The 21802-nt window shown below is 39.3% G+C and overlaps 3 protein-coding genes across 3 annotated transcripts; all 3 read right to left on the reverse strand.

Annotated features, from left to right (window-relative positions):
- Nucleotides 1-2590: 2590 nt before the first annotated feature.
- LOC118782762 (extracellular calcium-sensing receptor-like) lies at nt 2591-6123 on the reverse strand. The gene is made up of 6 exons (XM_036536308.1): nt 5942-6123; nt 5520-5811; nt 4492-5304; nt 4142-4369; nt 3677-3800; nt 2591-3504 (listed from the first exon to the last, which is right to left on the reverse strand). The coding sequence occupies exons 1-6, from the start codon at nt 6115-6117 to the stop codon at nt 2591-2593; spliced, it is 2547 nt and encodes an 848-aa protein (XP_036392201.1). The 5' UTR covers nt 6118-6123.
- A 3673-nt stretch (nt 6124-9796) lies between these two features.
- On the reverse strand, nt 9797-14902 carry LOC118782576 (extracellular calcium-sensing receptor-like). Its single transcript, XM_036535930.1, has 6 exons — nt 14778-14902; nt 14258-14549; nt 13279-14088; nt 12985-13194; nt 10870-10993; nt 9797-10710 (listed from the first exon to the last, which is right to left on the reverse strand). Exons 2-6 carry the CDS (start codon nt 14513-14515, stop codon nt 9797-9799), a joined length of 2316 nt encoding a protein of 771 aa, XP_036391823.1. The 5' UTR covers nt 14516-14549; nt 14778-14902.
- A 1679-nt stretch (nt 14903-16581) lies between these two features.
- Nucleotides 16582-20433, reverse strand: LOC118782575 (extracellular calcium-sensing receptor-like). Its single transcript, XM_036535929.1, has 6 exons — nt 20231-20433; nt 19534-19819; nt 18481-19293; nt 18109-18339; nt 17572-17695; nt 16582-17483 (listed from the first exon to the last, which is right to left on the reverse strand). The coding sequence occupies exons 1-6, from the start codon at nt 20431-20433 to the stop codon at nt 16582-16584; spliced, it is 2559 nt and encodes an 852-aa protein (XP_036391822.1).
- Nucleotides 20434-21802: the final 1369 nt, after the last annotated feature.

A 21802-nucleotide genomic window follows, 5' to 3' on the forward strand; every position in this document is an offset into this window, starting at 1 on the left:
TCCCAACCACCTCTCTTGATGTTCCTGTGTATGCAGCATGCCTGGCCTAATATCTGGCATACTGTATAATTGACTGGCATTTATATATTGTGTCTCACCAAAGATGTAATCCTCAACGGTAAACTCAGAGCACCGTTCGGCAAATGAAGGAGGTGCCAATTTGCATCCCGGTCATGAGAACATGAGTACTGTAAAATCTTTGTATACTACATGTGTATGCCTGCCTCCTCCTCCACCAACCAAAAACATAAAAAGTCACTGGTGAAATTGCTCTCCTGTCTTTTGTCATAATCAAAAAACTCACATTATTCTGTTAATGTGCTCATTGTTCAGATAAATTCTAGCGCTGTAATACAGAATGTATGTACCTGATGCCTTGATGATACAGGCCCTTGTTCAAGGGACTCCTATCTGTGACTGATTTTTACACTTTTAATGCTGATTCTGTGCAGGGAGGGTACTGTAGTAGTTGGTTTGGGGGGAATATAATAATTTTTACAAATGGATCAGAATATGTCTGTATGTGCATGATGCATTCTAAAATAACAAAACAGTGTGTTTAGTTTTGTGCTTTATCGTCTCAATTTTATGATTTAATTATCAATATGTGTTGATAAAGATAGGTTTATGTTTATGTTGGGGCCAGTGCTGGGAAAGGAGTATGGTGTAATGGTTAGGGAATCCAACTTGTAAACCTGTGGTTTCAGTACTATGTGAGGTAATACTGCACCTTTGCATTTAAGTGCAAGTTTTTCTTTGCTTTGTTTTTTGACCAACACTATAGAGAATGTGTCAACACATATGAGAAAAGCAGAGGGTTTTTTTCGAAGTTTAAATTTTGTCCCATTGTTTATTGCAAAGTAAAATATTACATTACTGGACTTATATAAAAATAAAAAAAATCAAGAAATAATTTCTTTTGTTGAATGGAAACATGGAATATATTCAGTGGCAGGAAGACTCATCTTTCACAACAGCCCAGTGATATGTATCTGGGGAAGGCAGCTCTCAGCATGGTTTTCCCTCGGTTCTGACAAGGCCAGTGTTGTGGGGCCTCCATATGGGGAAGAGGATAGGTGCAGGAGGTGATGTATCTGAGAACAGGATATCTCACACATCAGTTTTTTGTCTTGTGTTTTAAAACTGAAAAGGGTAGCAATTTTACTAGTATTTGAAGTTGAAAAACAAAATGTTGGTTGTTTCTGATGGTTTAAAACATTTTTTTCTGATTTTTGATAAATGGGCAGAAATGAAACTCCTGGTTGGCGAGGGCTTTTGGTGAGGTATTTTAAACATATTTTGTACAGTAATTATTATGTTGTATGCAAGCAAATAGACATTAACAGCAGACATTAACAGAATAGAGATTAACAGCAATCTGAGAAAGTGCCGTCTGGATAGATAGCAGTCATACAAACTGCTACATGCAGGTTATAAGGACAGCATACATTAGTATTTAAAAAATATCATATATAAGTATATTGTGAAAGAGTATATAGATAACTCAGTGCACGGAAGAGAAAGACTCTGTTGCATCATATAGCAGATGCTACTGCTGTTTAAACAAAACACTGATTTACATGAATTTTCTAAGGAGTTGTTTATTATACAGTGCCAGATTTGTGAAATAAAAGATTGAAGCTTTGTGTTTGATGCAGTTTCCTTTATCTCGTGTCACTGTAGGATAGGTTTTTTGAGGCTGTTGTTATTCTATGTGTATATTAGTCAGAGTTGACTTGTGTCCCACAGAAAGCTCTCATAATAATTCAGGGCAAGAATCTGGGGAAGGTCTGGGAACATGCACTTGATGATTTTCCAATCGTAATATCTCTGAGAAGTAATAATACAAAAGATGAGCCAAATAAATGCACCGTTTAGCGAACTTGCAATCAATATTCAGAATTCAATATTTTTCTAAGCCAGCTTTGTAGCTAACAGGTAGATATCCTACTTAGCTAGCTAGAGACCAATGAAGCTACACTTTGTAGCTAACATAGGAGTTCATCAATTAGCAGATGCTCTAATTTAGAGTTATGAGAGTCAAGTTATGAAAGTAGCTTGGGTAATTGACCTTGATATACTTAATAGGTTATTTGTAGAAATTTCAGCTGTGTGGTACAGCATGAACACTCTGAGATGATTTAGATTTCCTTTTCAGTATTTCATTTTTCATTATTGCATGCGTGGTAGGGCTTAGCCCCTCCAAGGAGGGCCAGAGAAGGAAGGAGAATGGCTTTTAATGCTTGGCTCTGATCTTTTATCATACTACCTGCATTGTTGTATAGGATTGTTCAGCTATACATTTATGTCCACAATAGTTTTAATGCTACATGAATACTGTTAAAAATGCCATCACAGATTTAATTTGAAATCTGTCTGTTGTCAGTTTTACACTTTGTCTTTTCCTACATAACAACTATTATGCATATTTCTCTTTGACTTAATAATATGTATTTATATACTAATCTAAACTGACATAATATAGCAGATTTGAAACTGTATTTGGTAAGTCTGACTACTAAATAGGAACACACATTTTTATGCAGTGTGTTCAATCTTACCTGTGCAGCTATTAAATATAATATGGATTTCAAAGGGATTTTGAAGGCATTTTACCCATCAAGTTCTTTTTTGTGTTCTTCTCTGGTTTCAGTAAAATAATGTAACATTTTGGCATAAAGATACAGAAGAGCAAACCAAAACTGGAGGCTAAAATGGCAAATATTTCCACAGCTACAGTGAACTTTCCAGGTGAGCTGACATAAGCAGGTAAAAAGGTGATCCAGACAGCACAGAATATGAGCATGCTGAATGTGATGAATTTGGCTTCATTGAAGTTATCAGGCAGCTTACGAGCCAGAAAAGCTAACACAAAACAGAAGGCAGAGAGGAGACCAATATAGCCCAGCACAGCCCAGAACCCCACTGCTGATCCTACATCACACTCCAGAATGATCTTTTCTTTGTAGTGCTTCATATTCTTGTTGGGGAAAGGAGGGGATATTGTTAACCACAGGATACAAATAAGGACCTGAATGAGAGTGAAAGCAAGAACACTGAGTCTCTGCTGCAGAGGCCCAAACCACTTCATGACATTACTGCCTGGAAGTGTAGCCCTGAAGGCCATTAAGACCACTATTGTTTTCCCCAGAACACAAGAAATGCAGAGGACAAAGGTGATCCCAAACGCTGTGTGGCGCAGCATACAGGACCACTCAGAGGGCCGACCAATGAAGGTGAGGGAGCAAAGGAAGCACAGTTTCAATGAGAAGAGCAGCAGGAAACTGAGCTCAGAGTTGTTGGCTTTCACAATAGGGGTCTTTCTGTATCTGAAGAAAATAATTACCACAATAGTGGTTATGCAAGTTCCAAGTAATGAGATGGCTGTGAGCAATATTCCCATAATTTCCTCGTAGGACAAATATTCTGTTTCCTTTGGGATACATTCATCTCTGTTCTTATTTGACCAGTATTCTGAATGACACTGCACACACAGGATAGAGTCTAGAATAAAAAACAAGGGTATGACAAACTGTTAGTGATTAATTAATCATGTATTTTTATTGTACTACTGAAAAAAATAGTTTCCAGTTCCATCATGTTATTATACATATTTCAGCAGCTTTTGAATGCATTTTACATGTACTTCCCCACAGGCTTGCAAGCTTTTCATTACCTGTGTCATTGCTGATTTTTCCCTCAGGGCAGGGCACACAGTCATAGCAGCAGATGGGTTTTCCTCTCTGCACGGCTTTACGAGTGCCTGGGCGACAGCTCTCACTGCACACTGAAACAGGAACCTTTGGTGCAGCAGAAACATACTTGCCATTGGATTACATCAGAGAAGTGCATTCCAGTTACTGCAGCTATTCAACAGACATTATGATACCTTTGTGTACAAATCCTATGAATGTACATTTTATTAAAATTTCTTCGGAATACAATTAATCAAGAAAGACAATTTTGCATATAGAACATTGTTTTCTAAGTTTCACAAGGCTTTAACTTTTGATATATGCCATATGATTTTTGTTAGATTACACAAATCCTTACCATTTCAAGAATGGTGGCCTTCTAATTTAGGAATCCGTGGAGGGTGTGTTTGAATTAATTTTACTCACCTGTTCACCTAACAACTCACCTGTTTTTTGTTTTGAGCCCACACAATGGACACATTACTTAGCATTAAGCGTTCATTGGCAGGAACAGAGGCATCATAGAGTCCGACTGTGACAAACTCAATCTGGCCCTTGCTGTTCTCCTGCCAGTTCACTAACTCATACTTTGCTGCAGGGTCTCCATTTTCATCAAAATAAACCTCTTCACCATCCTTGGTTTTGAAGCGCACTTTTTTCAAATGCTGTAAGAGCTGCACACAAACCAGGCAAAAATTTGTTTTCATTCTATATATAAATGTAATGATGTTAAGAAATGAAATATTTACACAACTGTTATTTCATTTAATTATATATTTGAATACTTGTAACCTACCTTCTGTGGTTCTGGTAGTCCATTGTTGACACACGTCTCTGTGTTGGACAGATGATAGTCCTTGCTGCAGGTGAAAATCTCATGGAGTGCATGAGCCACAGCATACACTCCTTTATACACATTGCTAAAGATTTGCATCAGAGATAAATCAGTGTATGTGCTATCTACCCCATTCAAATCCTCAGTGCCTGTACACACTTTGTGATTGTTTGAATTCTCACTGGGAAATTTGCAACCAAAAAGCGTTTCCCAGAACTTTGTGAAAATAACATTGCCAGATGAATTGAGCGGTAGAACATCCAGCAGGAAGTCCTTCAGGCCTGTCACCGTGGCTTTAGCAATGGAAAAGCCAATCGCTCCACTGAGGACATGATGACCCTCCACTTTGGCTATGTAGGAGTCAGAGATCCAGGATTCGCTGCCGATCCACTGGTAGCCCGTGACGTTGTGGTGGGCTAACTCCTGCAGCAGCACATCCATGTCCAGGTGGGAGAGAAATGCCACAATCACCTTTGATGTGGACTTCTTTATAATCTCTATCAATCTCAGAAATTTTTCTTTTGAATAAGTTCTGAAAACAGGTTCTGAATATTCAATACAGACTCCCTGCTGTTGGGCAGCCTTCAGAAAGGCAGCAATCCCATTTCTTCCATAGTCATTGTCACTGCATAAAGCGCCGACCCAGGTCCAGCCAAAGTGCTTCACCAGTTTGGCCAGTGCTCTGCTCTGGTAATAGTCACTGGGAATGGTTCTAAGAAATGACGGATGTTTGGTTTTGTCACTGAGACATGCACATGTCGCAAAGTGACTAATCTGGGAAAAGATTGATGCATCATGAACCAGAACATTCATAAAACCTGCATTTTTCATGATTAAAGAAAAACAATTGCTGAACCCTATAGAGATTATCATGAACTAGCACATGCATGAAACTGCCTTTTCCCATTATAGAAACAGTACTGCTAACTAAAAGTGTTACTTTAATTGAAAGTGTTACTTCATTATGTTTAGTGATTACACTTGCCTACCACTGGTATGTGAAAAGGTCCGATGGATGTTGATATGGCGACAGTGGGTGAGGAGGAGGTCTCCCCAATGATTGTCTGAACTGTAGCTGTTCTAGAACAGGGTGCAGTGGAGGTTGCATCCTGGTACCCATTAGCGAGTGCAAGTCCTGCTCTCACAGCTGTGGCAGTAGAACCGCAGGAGTCATAAATCTTGTAGCCGAGAGAGATGCCAGGCAGCAAATCTGTGTTGTTGTTGATCTCCTCTATGGCAAAGATCATTGACTGGGCAAACTGGAATGCTCTAAGATTTAAACTATATTAACATGATAAAAACAATGTGTGGATTAGATCATAAAGCATCTTTCCTTTACATGTTCTTTCATCTTTAGAAGTAAATCAGTTTTGATTATGATTACAACTTCACACAAATAGCGTTAACGTACCTGGTACATTGTAGAGGTTGTGGGACCCCTGTATACGACAGCTGCCTGTCTTCCCAGCTGCTGTGAAATGGGAAAATGCCTCCAATCATGATATCTCCATCCTTCGACAGCTGTGGGTGCTCAGGCTCCCCTAGTAGTTTACACACAGGGTCCTCTGCCCTGATCAATGCAGTCATCAATGGCAAAAGCAGAACTCCCAACCACCTCTTTTGATGTTCCTGTGTATGCAGCATGCCTGGCCTAACACAAATGTGCTGAATTTGCTTGCATTCAGTCTGACAGCTGTATAACTGCCTCATATTTATACAGGGTGTCTCTCCAAAGCCCTAATCCTCAGCGGTAAACTTAGAGCAGGGTCGGGCTTCAACTGAAGGAGGTGCCAAATTGATTCCTGGTCTGCCATTAAGATCGTGATTACCGTAAAATGTGTTGTATATCTGGCAGATGTTTTTAGTCTCCTTCCATACAGGAGACCAACTGGAAAGACAAAAAATAAGCATTTTATCATATAACCTAGGGACATGATCTCACATGTTTCAGTTAAAGTGGCAGTACCAGTGCTTTAATGCAAGTTGTACGCTGATAATTAATTCTTGATGGTAGCGCTCCCTATCCATTTCTGTGTTATTTTTTTAACACTTATAATGCTGACATGGTTGTTGAACAGTTACTAGGAGTTATGTTTGTGGGAGTTATTTTTGATGTTACTTTTAACCAGCAAATGTCCTTTTAATTTTGTCAGAGATTATACATTTCTATTATAAATGCAATGCTCATTGCTTTGTTTATAAAGATGGTGCCCTCTGTATTTATTCATACATCTGAATATATAGGAACAAAGTACATGATATCACAGAAGAGTGTTTATATTGGATTGTTTCTTCACCTAAAATTGTTTGAAAAATTATAGTTTAATATTGATGGCATTACACAGAACAAAATCATAATGTTCACAAATGATGAATTTTATTCAAGAAAATGTGATCACATTTATTCATACCCACACACAGTGTAGTTAGTGTTTTTAAAATCCTCCTTTGGTATGAATTATACAAATATACACCCATAGTGCTTATGGTGCTTCTTAGTTGGGGTTTTTGACCATTTCTCGTAGCAAAATAGGCAGCTCTTGGTTCTTCATATTTATTGTTTTCATTTGTGTGTAGTTCAAACTACAAATATTCAATCTGACTGGGGTCTGTAGATTGAGATGGCCAGCTGAGAACAGATACGCACAGTTCACTATCCTTTTAGATCTGAGTGAACACTTTGGATAGCTGTCATGCTAAAACGGCCATTTTTAGCCGAGTTTGAGCATTATGGAAGAGAGAACATTGTATGACTTATTCTTAACATAGGCTACCAGACCCCAAGGTACAAACAGCCCCAAAACATAATATTCTGTCTTCACAATATTTCACAATGGACATTGCTGAGTTATTTTTTTCTCAACATAACCTTCACCCTTAGTACAAAAGATTTTGCTGATGAGCTTGTCCAAAAAAATTTCCATTTTGTCTAACCATGACATATGCTTCCAATTGTTATTCAGATGTAGTATACCAAATTCAAAGTGATTTTGTGGTTTGCAAGTAGATTAGGCTTCTTCTTTGCCATGAATTCTACATTCATTAAAGGCATTTTGAATGGAACTTTTTGACACTTTGTGTCCTGAAGATACAAACTGTTTTTGAGAGATGAGAGAGCAACTGTTGCCTTTACAATGTTCTCTTGAATAATTTGTCTCATAGCCTGTGGTAACAAGAAATACTTCCAGCATCTTCTTGGCAGGCTTGCTACTGAACCATCAGCCTTCAATTTCATAATAATTTACAATACAGTGGAAAAATGTATTTGTGAATTATCTTATACTCTTATCCCAGCCTGTGGAGGTCAGTAACTGCAGTTTTTGAAGAGCTGTCTGGTCTTAACCATAATGTATGCTACTAAGGAATTTCTTCAGAAAGGAAGCCTGTTTATAGTTTCCAAGGCTTCTACTGAACTTCCAAAAAGGAGAATGTTTATTTTGTTTGTATTTGTTTAGAATGTATTAAAGAAAATGACTGTATGACTAAATGTGACCATCATGTTTTCTTGGATAAAATCAATTATTTGTGAACAATATAAATTTCTCTGTGCAATGCTACTGTCAAATATATATATATATATATATATATATATATATATATATATATATATATATATATATATATCTGTTATGTTAGGGGATGTCATGGACTTAGACCCTGTATCATTCATCATATGAATAAATATGAAGGGACTATATGTGAGAAACACAGTTCTACCATGCAGGTTTGAAAAGACTTTTTAAATGTTTACAAAAGATCAAAAATTGTTAATGTATACAGTGTAGTGGTATTGTTGTATTTATTATTAGTCAGAAAAGTTAACCTTTAACTAGAGCAGTTCAGAGGTGGTGCACTGTCATTGTACCTTTGTACATGACATTGAACCTGAACTGCTTTAGTCAATGTCCAGCATCATAAAAGAATGACATAAAATTTAAGGTGTGCAAGTGTAAATTCCCTGGGATTAAGACACTGCTATATAATAGTAATAATTACTGGTGAGGGGTCAAGAATAGTATAGATTGTCAAGTGTCTTTATTACGAGGAACACCATGTCTGTGATGTGGTGACAAACTTAATTGGCATCTCCTTCAGAAACAGTTCAGTTGGTCACATGTTATATAGTTACAATAGTTACAAATTTGTCTTTTACTTTGTCAATAAATTTCAGAAATTGAAGTAATAAGTATTACATTTGTACATATAAAGTTACATAGTTGACATTGACTGAGGCAAGAGTGAAAACTGATGTTTTTCCAATGTAGTTAAATGAATGAAATCAAGGCTGTTCTTAAACAGACAGTATACAATGCATGTCCACAGCATGCAGGACAGGGGCAGAGGTAGTCCAATGTGTGTGGTCTTGAGTAGATGGGGGAGGCAGCCCCCTGCAGGACCTGTGGGAAACAGAGTGAAGGTATAAGTGTGTGATGGTGGGGGGCTGCCAGAAATATATCTGAAAGGATTGCATTTGTCTCAGGATGGAATGCACACCTTTGGAGACAGGGACCATTTAGTGTCCCCGAGTCAGAGACTAGTAACTGAGAACATGAGTAAACACACACTGGAGAGTAATAGGGAAAATATGGGGAAATAATATTTGCAGTATGTTGTCATCCTCTGAAATCTTGCCCATGCTTTTTGTGAAGTGCAAGATAATTAGGCATTCATAAAGTAAATCTAAACCTTCACAAGAATGACAATTTGCATAGTATTCATAAGTTACTGCAGTTCTTCATGAAATAAGGTGATGCAGTATAGAAGATGTTATGTAATAAATTAAACCATGAGCGTGAAAACGTGGTATATCATACTGTAAGCCATCATAAAACGCTACAGGTGTTCATGGATGCTTTACGGAGTGGTCATTCTTATGAGGATGTTACATATTGGTCTTATAAAGGTACATATAATATAAAGTGTGACTGAAATCTTTCCAATGCAAATAATTATTTATTCCAGTGATATTGCATTTTACGGTGACCAGTAAAATAGGGAGGTTTAGAAAAAGAGGGAGGTGAAATCAGACCTAGGCCTGCCTCACAGATTATTTGTTCTGCTGTGGACATAAATATTCAAAGAAGTTTTAATATATTATTTTCTATATAAATAGATAAATAGATTAATTAATTTAAAAATAATAAGAAATGACTCAAAGTTAAAAATCAGAGAAAATTGATAGAAAATTGTTATTTTATTTCTGTATTGGCAAATAGAATGAAGAGACAAATTATTGACCCATTCTTTGACGATATGGTAAGGGAATTTAGAGGGCCTTTGATGATATTTTCCCCATCATGTTTTTCTTTGTATTTTGCTCAGGCTTTAGTACAATGATGTAACACTTGGGGGCAAAAATACAGAACAGTAAGCCAAAACTGGAAGCTAAAATGGCAAATATTTCTACAGCTACAGTGAACTTTCCAGGAGAGCTGACATAAGCTGGTATAAAAGTGATCCAGACTGCACAGAATATGAGCATGCTGAATGTGATGAATTTGGCTTCATTGAAGTTATCGGGCAGCTTACGAGCCAGAAAAGCCAGCACAAAGCACAAGGCAGAGAGGAGACCAATATAACCCAGCACAGCCCAGAACCCCACTGCTGATCCTACATCACACTCCAGAATGATCTTTTCTTTGTAGTGCTGCATATTCTTATTGGGGAAAGGAGGGGATATTGTTAACCAAAGGATACAAATAAGGACCTGAATGAGAGTGAAAGCAAAAACGCTGAGTCTCTGCTGCAGAGGCCCAAACCACTTCATGACATTACTGCCTGGAAGTGTAGCCCTGAAGGCCATTAAGACCACTATTGTTTTCCCCAGAACACAAGAGATGCAGAGGACAAAGGTGATTCCAAACGCTGTGTGGCGCAGCATACAGGACCACTCAGAGGGCCGACCGATGAAGGTGAGGGAGCAAAGGAAACACAGTTTCAATGAAAAGAGCAGCAGGAAACTGAGCTCAGAGTTGTTGGCTTTCACAATTGGAGTCTGTCTGTATCTGAAGAACAGCACAGCCACAAGTATAGTCACACATGCTCCAAATAATGAAAAAATGACTAGCACTATTCCCATAACTTCTTCATAAGACAGGAATTCAACTCTTTTTAATACACATCTGTCTCTTTCTTCATTTGACCAATATTCCACATCACAAGGAATGCAGTCATTAGAATCTGAAAGGAAATTAGAATTATTATTATTTTATAGAAAATAGAAGTATTATTCTTTTATAATTAAAGACATTGTTTTTCCTGGCATTATCTCATTCTGTCATTGTACATTGAAAATGTAGGAAGGATATCTTCAAAATTCAAACCCCAGAGTTTCCTTACCTGTAGTATTACTGATTTCTCCCTCAGCGCAGGACACACAGTCATAGCAGCAGATGGGCCTCCCTCTCTGCACGGCTTTGCGAGTGCCTGGGGGACAGCTCTCACTGCACACTGACCTGGGTTTCTGTACGACAGAGAATGCTGTCAAGCGTCACGGTTTTAAATTGCAGCATTGAACTGGATATGTCTGCTTCTTTGAGAAACTTTATTGTAAAAACACAAGGCATTTGCTGTGACAACACAACATACTTAGAACAAATCACATGTATGATATATACAGTATTAGGGCTGTAGTGATTAGTTGACTAGTGGAGAGAGTGAGTTTTGTTTCTTTACACATGCCTAAAAGAATGTTCTGCTTCACACTTCTTCTAGAAATGTCGATTTTATTCTTAAAACACAAATTGTTTGTCTAACTACTTGAAAACTACACCTGACAAAGATTTGCTAGCTATTTATGTTAGTCAGAACCATGTTCAACCTTCTTTTTTGCCTTCTGTTTCCAAGACTAAACCAATCATTGAGAAAAGAATGTCATCAACAAGCCAACCTTTACATTTCCCATTATAATGGTCACAGTCTCATGATACTCTGGTTTTTATTCCAGGACAGGGAAGTTAGCATATTTATTGGATAAAAGTTTGTCCATACTTTTGAGAGATTTCACCTTGAGCATCAGACAGACAAGGGAGTGTCCGTAGGTCCTGGTAGCAGGCTAAGATGTCATGCAACATCATGTTTATGTCTGGGACACATGTTTTATTTTATAATGTATTATTAAATTTCCAGTAATTGTACAAGAATGAAAGAACTGTCCCATTTCACTCTCCTCCAAGGCAGTGGTGATACTAGACACCATTTTTCTTTGATTGTTAGTTGGTAGAGCATTGATTATGTCAATAAGAATTTGGCCTCCACTAGCTCTGTAGTGAGCTCTCCAATTCCCACTCACAGACATAATTTTTCTTGCCTCTAAAGGCAGAGATGCAGAGGCAGTGTTGCATATATGCTGCGGTGCCAGCTGCTTTGCAGATCCTCTGCAACATTTTTGCAAGCAAATTTACCCCCCCGGCTCTTTGGCCTACCGGTAACCAGAGCTACCAGCCACTGTCAATTGCTAGTCTGCTGGCAGATGGTTGGACTTTTACGTGTTGAAAATTACCAGATATCTGGCTGGTCTGATATAGCTAGCTGGCTGGCTCATGTTAACTATGATTTTACAGAAAACAGTTAGCTAGCTGGCTAGTTACTCTAACTTAAATTTATTCCCAACTTAATAATAAAAAAATCTATGAGAAGGGGATTATTCATGATTAAACAGCAATGCTACCTAAACTAATAGATAAACTAATTAGATTTTTCATTCTAGCTGGTTATTTGGCTCCAACAAATTTCAAGTGAGAGCAGTTAGCAGTGGACCAAACTGTTTTAGCTAGCAAGCCTGACACACACACACACACACAAATACATGTGCGCAAGCACACGTGCATGCACACAAATGAATACTGCATATGAATTCACCATATTGAAAAATAGTTCAAAAGTGTTTGCTTCCCTTTATTTCAATGTCATCAATGCGCAGTTGGAATATTGTAAGTAAAGGAAATTACTACATAACTGGCAAAATCCACAGAAAAACTGTAAGCTTCAAATAAGATCATCTACACCTGGGATCATTAGTCAGCAAGTTAAATCTGTTACACTTTTTCGTCTTTTCAGAGGCATAGGGCTTCAAATTAGATAATGAAAGAAATGTGACAGATAAGACTGAAGTTTACTTTGCAAACTGCATTTTCTTATTCATTAACACGTAGTTTGTAATAATACTGGCATGCAAAGCTTGCTTTTGCTAAGATGAAGGGAAAACTTCCACAAGAGACAATATCACTGTTTTGGGAAGCAAATAACTTTTGTGTCAGATTTTTATGGAGAGCACTTAAATATACCACTGTTTCTTTTTCCTTTGAATACAGCACACAACATCAAAATGAGAATGACAGAGCGTTTTAATATATAGGTGTATTTGTTCTGTATGAGGCATACATATTTGACATTACTATGCTTTACTTAAAAGCATTATTATATGTTCATCCCTACCTGAGGTTGACCTCCAGCCCAAACCATGCTGCCCTGGTTCATTATAAAGCGCTCCTCTGGAGGTAAGGAAGCATCGTAGAGGCCCACTGCCTTAAACTGCAACGTTCCTCTGTCAGTAAGCCCCCAGTTTACCAGCTCGTATCGTGCCACAGGATCTCCATTGGAATCAAAGGAGACCTGCTCACCAGTTTTTGTCATGAAGTTTGCCTTTCTCAGATACTGAAGCACCTGTTAAGACAAAAAGGTTTTATTTGCCATGTTAGGTCATGAAGCTGCTGTCATTGTTACATGAGAAGTTAACGCTTACTGTACCTGCTGTGGACTAATGTCCTGGGTGTGGTTGCTGTTAGTCGAGGAGTGAAACTTTGAACGGTCTGCTAAAAGGTTATGTAGAGAGTGGGCAACAGCATAAACTGCTGTATATACTTTGTTGGTTATTCTCAGCTCTGAAACATCAGTGTAGTCATTTTTCAGTTTACTCAAGCTCTCGGATCCCGTGCACAGAGTTCCTCCTGCCGAATTACTGCTTTTCTCAAACGAACATCCAAAAGCTGTTTCCCAAAACTCCTTCACTAGAGCGTTACCTTGGGCGCGAGATGGGTGGACATTGATCAAGAACTCCTCCAGGCCATCCAGTTTGGTTTTACCAATAGCAAACCCCACAGAGCCTGTCAGGAACCTGTAATCCTGGTTGTCTGCCAGGTTGCTGGAGGTGATCCAGGACTCACTGCCCACCCACTGGAGCCCCGTCACATTCTGCAGAGCCAGCTCCTGCAGCAGAGGGATGATGTCACCTAGAGCCAGAAAGGCCACGAGCACTTTTGCAGTGCCCTTTTTTATTACCTCCACGGCCTGAAGGATTTTCTCTCTGGGGTCGGTTCTGTAGAAGGCCGTGGAATACTCGATGCAGATCCCTTCCTGTTGAGCGGCTTCAACAAATGTGGCCATTCCGTTGTTTCCATAGTCACTGTCACTTCTCACTGTTCCCACCCAGGTCCAGCCAAAGTGCTTCACCAGCTGAGCCAGTGCTCTGCTCTGGTAATAGTCACTGGGAATGGTTCTGAAGAATGTGGGAAACCTGTTCCTATCGCTCAGACATGCACATGTAGCAAAGTGACTGATCTACACAGTAAGATTGGGAGAAAAAGCAAAAAACAATAATCACATCGACTTGTAAACTTTGAAGTAAAACTACGTTTGTCTTACATTGATTTTTATTCTGAATTTGGTCATTCCTGTCATTATCATATCACTGTAACAACAAGAATAGGTCAAAGTCAGGATTTCTCACCAAAGGAATGTGAAAAAGTCCAACTACAGATGATAAAGCAATAGTAGGTGAGGAGCCAGACTCTCCAATGATAGCCTGTACTGCTGCTGGTATGGAGCACGATGTGTCAGTCAGCATTTCCTCATAGCCGTTCATCAGAGCCATGGCTGACCGTATAGCCAAAGGTATGGAGCCACAGGCATCATATATCTTGTATCCTAGAGACACACCGGGGAGCAGGTCTGTTCTGTTGTTTATTTCCTCAATGGCAAAGATCATGGTCTGAGCAAACTGAAATTCTCTGAAGTTCAACCTGGGAAAACATTATGCGAAATATTTTATATCACAGACAAAGACTCAAATAAGCTGCCAGTCAAGACAAAACATTTGGAGTTTCTAACATAGCTGACATTATATTAAAGGATAAAAATGAAATAATTTATTTTGTATGAACAGAGCTTTTAAATGAATAATTTCCAAAAAATATCCAAAAATTTGGATTGTATATTTATGAACATGCATTTTTCCTTGGATCACAAACCTGACACATGATGGAGGCAGAGGTTTGGAGGTGAATAGATGCACCTTGTCCTCAGTGCTTCTGTGGATGGAGAATACCCCTCCGATGACGATATCAGCATCTGCAGATAGCTGCGGTGGAGCTGCCTGACCATGCCGCCAGCAGGCTGGTGTTGACACCACTGCAGCAATGCCAGCCATAAGCAGCAATGCCATCCACAGTGCCATCCTGCAACACGTTAGGGAAGCCAGCTCTAAACAGAATATCTCCCACTTTACGGTTTGGGCTCTCTTTATAGCAAGTGGGATTTCTCTTTGGGACTGGAGCATCCAAGATGCTCTCCCCACCTCAAAATCTCAACAGCTTGGTTTTCCCTGTACACCTGCCCATCTGTTGTAGGCAGAGAGACAAAAGAGGCTAATTATCACAGATAATTAGCAAGCAGTATTGATTCAGGTCTTTGTAATATTAATTAAGTGTTCTGAAGCACTCCTGTGAAGACTTGAAATTGAGATTGTGTGGATATTTACATACCCTTCCTCTAAAACACCCAACTAAAGCTGTGTCAATGTAACATGACTTTCTTTTGTTTTGTTTTTTTTAGGAGTGACTGTTCTACATTTTAAGTTTTTTTAAGAAGTTCATGTGCCATCCTAATCTTTGTTTCTCAGATTTCAGCACTGAATTGAGCTTCTCTGCACAGTATTTAGGCATTGAATATTACCAATACACAAGGTAGGAGTATTGTCCTTAAGAGGTGTGAAGACACACTTGAAAATTATACTTTCCTTGGAAAAATAAAAAGCCCCAAAATGTGTTTTGGACAGTCAACCAACAGGCCATTAATACATTCTGGGTATGCAGACTTCTGGACAGAAAGTAGCATACTGTAATCAGTTTAATTAGCGTTAGTGTTAAGTTTTTTTTCCCCCTCAAACCTCAAGGGAAAAACTGCTGTCTGACAGGTTTCAGCAAATCTTGTTAAATGTGTAGACTGTAAGTTTTTCTTGAATTACCCAAATGAATAATTGAGCAGTGAGCAAACATGATACAAAAAATTATCAATGCCCTCTGAATCTCCTCCCCCTGCACTGGTGCAGTGTGAGTCTGTGGTACACCGCAGTGTCTGTCTCTCAGGCTACAGTCAGGCTGGAGTCCCAGATCAGACACAGCAGGTCTCCCCTGAGAATGAAGACCTGCTGCTCCCCCAATTAATCTCAGCACAGCCTCTGCTCTCATTCTGCACACCGACTGTACGGCGTGATGAGGCATACACACTAATGTATAGCATGAAAACTGCTGAAATACTGAAATATTGACACAGCAAATGGTCATGATTTTCTAGAATTATAAAAAGACTTCATTCATATGACTATAGCTGTAGGATTTTCCATATATTTTTTTTCAGTGTGGATTTTAAATCTCCCCAATAACTGCATTGTTCAATGTGATAACATGTTTAGTTGCAGTATTCTCTGACTGATCGGATGAGTGCTTGAACCCATTATATTTATTAATTCACCCTCTTTTAAATGAAGATTTCACAGTATATAATGGAAAATGAAGTGAAAGACAGATGGCTGTAAAACCTTTATTTATCAATTAATATATTGTGATTAAGTATGATGGGAAGTAATAAAAAATGACATCACAAAGACATTTTTTTCTCACAGCTGACTGCTTTTTGAAGTTTATGAGCTCAATGATACAAACTTCACCTGTCATGACTACAACCCCAAGTCTTTTATAAAATCTATAATAATGGAAATCATATCATATTCTCTTCATTAAGTAAGGACTTAAATACATCTAAGAACTCTTCATTTCATTTTGTTTTGCCCATCAAATGTTTTTTGGTGTTTTTCTCTGGTTTCAGTAAAATAATGTAACATTTCGGAAAGAAAATACAAAAAAGCATTCCATAGCTGGATGCTAAAATTGCAAATATTTCCACAGCTACAGTAAACTTTCCAGGTGAGCTGACATAAGCTGGTATAAAAGTAATCCAGACGGCACAGAATATGAGCATGCTGAATGTGATGAATTTGGCTTCATTGAAGTTATCAGGCAGCTTACGAGCCAGAAAAGCCAGCACAAAGCACAGGACAGAGAGGAGACCAATATAACCCAGCACAGCCCAGAACCCCACTGCTGATCCTACATCACACTCCAGAATGATCTTTTCTTTGTAGTGCTGCATATTCTTATTGGGGAAAGGAGGGGATATTGTTAACCAAAGGATACAAATAAGGACCTGAATGAGAGTGAAAGCAAGAACGCTCAATCGCTGCTGCAGAGGCCCAAACCACTTCATGACATTACTGCCTGGAAGTGTAGCCCTGAAGGCCATTAAGACCACTATTGTCTTCCCCAGAACACAAGAGATGCAGAGGACAAAGGTGATCCCAAATGCTGTGTGGCGCAGCATACAGGACCACTCAGAGGGCCGACCAATGAAGGTGAGGGAGCAAAGGAAACACAGTTTCAATGAGAAGAGCAGCAGGAAACTGAGCTCAGAGTTGTTGGCTTTCACAATGGGTGTGTCTTTATGTACAAAGAATATTATGCCTATTGTGATAGTAAGACAACCTCCAATTACAGAGAATGCCACCAACAGTATCCCCATCAGTTCATCATAGGTCAGGAATTCAATGCTTTTCAAATTGCAACGATTTCTTTCTTCATTTGACTTGTATTCCGGAGGGCATGGAACACATGTCAATGCATCTGGAAAAGAGAATTATTTTTAAATGTTCAACTGCTGCACAGAAGCATTGTCAGTATTTATGTATAGGCGAAACTTTCAGAAGCTCACTGGTAGTATTGCTGAACTCGCCATCTGCACAAGGAATGCAATCAAAACAGCAAATGGGTTTTCCTTTCACGAAGGCCCTCCGTGTCCCAGGAAGACAGCTTTCACTGCAGATTGAGGTAGGCACCTGTAACACAGTCATGCTGAGCAGGATTTCACTACACAAGCAGCCAATAAAAGAACATCTACACAGGTGCAACATTTGAACACAGAAAGGAAAGGCTATGTTCCTGAGTGCTTTCTTTGTATTTCCATTGCTGTTTACATTACATTATTGCCATTTAGCAGACACCCATAATAAGAGCGACCTACATAGGTTACAATTTTTTTACGTTACCCATTTATACAGCTGGATATATACTGAGGCAGTTCTGTGGTAAGTACCTTGCTCAAGGGTACAGCAGTTGTACCCCAGTATGGAATCAAACCAGCAACCTTTTGATTACAAGTCCTGCTCCTTACCACTATGCTACACTGTCACTCCTAACTTTAGTAGATAACCACAGTAAAAGTCTACAGCACATCAGCACAGTGGCTCACCTCTCGCCGACCTCCTGCCCAGACAGCCGCAACATCTTCATTCATCAAAAACTGCTGCCCCTCTGGCAGAGAGGCGTCATAAAGTCCAACCATCTCGAACAAAATTTCACCCTGTGGACTGAGTTGCCAGTTGACCAGAGCATACCTCGCTGCTGGGTCGCCCTGTTCATCAAAATTAATCATCTCCCCATGTTTAGTTGTGAAGTTGACCTGGGTCAAATAATGGAGCAGCTGGAAAAAAAATAAAACATTGAGCAGTTAACAGTGCATCAATGATTTGTATTGTATGGACATGATACTAATTGCGTTAATAATTATTGAAGTTTATCAATTTCAAAGTTATAGTTTTAGACAATGTCAGGGTCATACAACCTGCCAAGGTTCTATATTGGTTTTGTCTGCACAGGTATTGTTCAGGAACGGTCCTTGCCCTGGCTTGCACCTGATGAGACTGTGCAGTGAGTGGGCCACAGCGTACACAGCCTTGTACACATTGTTCAGAAGGCTGGCATCTGTTACATCTGTGTAGCGGGTGCTTGTTCCCTGCAGAGACTCCGCCCCAGTGCAGGGCTTCATGTTGGTGTCCTTGTGAGGCGTTAAAGTACAGCTGAAAACACTCTCCCAGAGCTCCACCAAGCCCATGTTACCAGGCACGGTCGATGGACGGGTGTTCATGATAAACTCCTTCAGCCCTGGTATGTGTGCGTTTGGGACAGCAAAGCCAATGGCCCCTCCCACCACAGCATAGCTTACCGGAGAGGCAATGTACCTGTATGTGATCCAGCCTTCGCTGCCCACCCACTGAAAACCTGTCACGTTCTGCAGGAAGAGTTCTTTGATGAGGATGTCCAAGTCTGTGCCATCTGCAAAAGCAACAATCACTTTTGAAGTTGATTTCTTAATGAGCTCCACCACCTCCAGAAATTTATTCCGAGGATCTGTTCTGTAGATGGCCACTGAGTACTCTACACAGACACCCTCACTCTTGGCTGCTTTTAGAAATGTAGCCATTCCGTTGTTGCCATAGTCACTGTTGGTTCTGATAGCACCAACCCAGGTCCACCCAAAGTGTTTGACCAACTTTGCTAGGGCTCTGCTCTGGTAGTAGTCATTAGGAATGGTTCTGAAGAAAGTGGGGTACTCCTTTCTGTTACTGAGACATGCACAGGTGGCTGAATGACTGAGCTGAAACAACAAAGACAAGACAGTGTTCACTTTTATTTAAAGTTTACAGGAAGAGCTCCCCAAAAGGAGGGGAGTATCTAAATTCTAAGATATCTGTCAGATTCATCTCACACAGCTATCATGCAGGTACACACTCTTACACAGACACCATACGCAAGCATACACACAAACACGTCTACATCCATTCAGTCACATACATACAGTACACAAACAGACACACACATGCATACATACACTCACCACAGGTATGTGGAATGGTCCCACAGTTCTTGCAATACCTATGGTTGAAGTTGATGTTGTCTCTCCTATTATGGCATGGACGGTTGAAGGTTTGACACAGCTCTTTGAACCATCCTCATACCCATTCATGAGAGCCAGGGATGCCCTTACAGAAAGAGGAATGCTTGGACAGGAGTCATATATCCTGTAGCCCAATGAAATGCCAGGGAGAATCTCTGAGTGGTTGTTAATCTCTTCAATGGCGAAGATCATCGTTTGAGCGTATTGCAGTTCTCCTGGATCCAGCCTGCCAGGGGAAAATGAACTTTATTCTGTCAGTTTTGTTATTTGATGTACGAAAAGAGGCTTTCTGTCTGTGGCAACTAAGCAGAGGAAAAAAATCAAAGGAAAAAGTATCCTAAAATCAAATCAAACCAGCCTTTTTTGTAGTGTTCTCACAACAAGGATCCCAGATAACTCCCCTGCAATGACAACTGAAAGCAAAATGTAAAAATCATATGCAAATGTAATACAATGTTCACAATTCACAATAATTTAGTCTACAAATAAATAAATCTCATTTCAGACATTTGGAAGGTCTCCGCTAAGGTGCATGGATGATTCATGTCAATTACTGAAAAAATATGTAATATATATATATATATATAAAATGATAATGTCCACTATTTTATCACATATTATTTCAGTTCTGGCTTACCCTTCACATTGAATATTTCCTGGGTTGACCTGAAGTGTTGGATCCACACTTACTGGATTTTGGTGAAATGAAAAAATGCCTCCTATTATGATGTCACCCTCTTTAGAAAAATGTGAAAGATCTTGCATTCCATATGGTCGACAGATGGGCGTCCCGGCTCCAGCAAACAAGACAAGCAACAGGATGTCTGCAAGCAACAGCATCTCTGTGACTGTCTGATCCTCACAGTGTCCAGTGCCACCGCTGCATAGTCCATATCTCTTATATAGGACCATACTGATCACTTGAGCAGAGGCTGACATGGAGCAGTGCCTCCTCTCTGTGTCACTTTCTCCCAGAGGTGAGCCAGAGCCTCTGCCTGCCAGTAGCAATCAGCAACAGCACAGCTGCTATCACATGTGAGACAACCTCACCAACTCCTCATGGACACGGGGTTCAGTCACATCCGCTCCTCCTTAAACCCTCATTAGATTCACAACTCCATCTTGCTGACCATCCATCTGGCTAAAGATGTACCATTTTTTCGCGTTCTCCTCAGTTGTACATGTGCACCCTGTTAAGTTTAAAATTAATAACATCAGATAATCTGGGAAATTTTTAATAAGTATGTAGGGGTTTGGCAGCAGGGAGTAGAATTTTTCCAAGGCAATTCTTTAGAAACAGAAAAAACAACAGTAAAAACTAATTTGTCTTAGCTAATTTTAGAGTCAACTTTCACATTTTAGTTTTTGAAATTCCAGAACCATGTAATTACGTACTCTATGAAATGTGTTATATTCTTACCCTAATCAAATAATGACTTCATTTTTAACTTGTCATGTATTGGCAACTCTTGCACCTCACTGTTTGAACTCATAGCTTATTACTTGCCATCAGGGGTATTGATGACAAGCCAAGAAATAAGTATGCAGTGAAAACAAAAACATTGAAAACACTATTTTTTTCCAAATAGAGTACCAAACTAAAAGCTATCAACAGTTTGTTAATTTATATCCTTTTAATGAGCCACTCTCCACTGAAGTGCCTCCATACTTATCAAAAAAGAGGGAACGTTTGCTAGTTAGATTCATTTCTTCCTCTGCTGTGGTCCATGTGAGACCAGAGGGGACTTGATCTGGTCAATAAACTAATGTCTTGTCCTCACTGGGCTATCTGTGGCTTGTCTTATCCAAGTGGACTGGACAGACACGTTTGGTTTGGCAGGTTAGGTAACTGTCTCCATTGTAAATTGGAGTTAATTTGAAATAGGCATAGTTTTCATTATGTCGTACTGAGAAGGTTCTTCCCTATGGAAGTTGTCCAATGTTATTTTTATGTATTTTACAACATTCCATTAGAAAGTGGGAAAACTGGCAGTCAAGTACCAGTGATTTGCTGGTACTCGAAGTTGGTGTTGTGCTTTCAATTTTGGTAGCAAAATAATGTTAAACGTGAAATGCTGTCTTCTAAACTAGACTAGTGAGTGAGTTCTTAATCTAAATGCATTTTTGCAGTCGTGATTTGATCATGAAGGTATTATACTGCATTTTAGCTGATGGACTATACATAAATCTTAAATATCACTAATGTTTT

Source organism: Megalops cyprinoides, chromosome 9 (assembly GCF_013368585.1).
Source record: "Megalops cyprinoides isolate fMegCyp1 chromosome 9, fMegCyp1.pri, whole genome shotgun sequence".
NCBI lineage: Eukaryota > Metazoa > Chordata > Actinopteri > Elopiformes > Megalopidae > Megalops > Megalops cyprinoides.

Bases quoted from the DNA above. Each gene is read 5' to 3' on its own strand.
- LOC118782762 (XM_036536308.1), bottom strand. From the start codon at position 6,117: ATGACTGCATTGATCAGGGCAGAGGACCCTGTGTGTAAACTACTAGGG. The intron at 5,812-5,941 runs GTACGTTAACGC...ATGTTAATATAG, and splicing joins CAACCTCTACAATGTACCAG to TTTAAATCTTAGAGCATTCC. The intron at 3,505-3,676 runs GTAATGAAAAGC...TTTTTATTCTAG, and splicing joins AAAAATCAGCAATGACACAG to ACTCTATCCTGTGTGTGCAG.
- LOC118782576 (XM_036535930.1), bottom strand. From the start codon at position 14,515: ATGATCTTTGCCATTGAGGAAATAAACAACAGAACAGACCTGCTCCCC. The intron at 10,994-12,984 runs GCTGGAGGTCAA...TCTGTCGTACAG, and splicing joins ACCAGGGCAGCATGGTTTGG to AAACCCAGGTCAGTGTGCAG. The intron at 10,711-10,869 runs GTAAGGAAACTC...ATTTCCTTTCAG, and splicing joins AGAAATCAGTAATACTACAG to ATTCTAATGACTGCATTCCT.
- LOC118782575 (XM_036535929.1), bottom strand. From the start codon at position 20,433: ATGCTGTTGCTTGCAGACATCCTGTTGCTTGTCTTGTTTGCTGGAGCC. The intron at 19,820-20,230 runs GTAAGCCAGAAC...TTCCCCTGGCAG, and splicing joins GGAAATATTCAATGTGAAGG to GCTGGATCCAGGAGAACTGC. The intron at 19,294-19,533 runs GTGAGTGTATGT...TTGTTGTTTCAG, and splicing joins GACCATTCCACATACCTGTG to CTCAGTCATTCAGCCACCTG.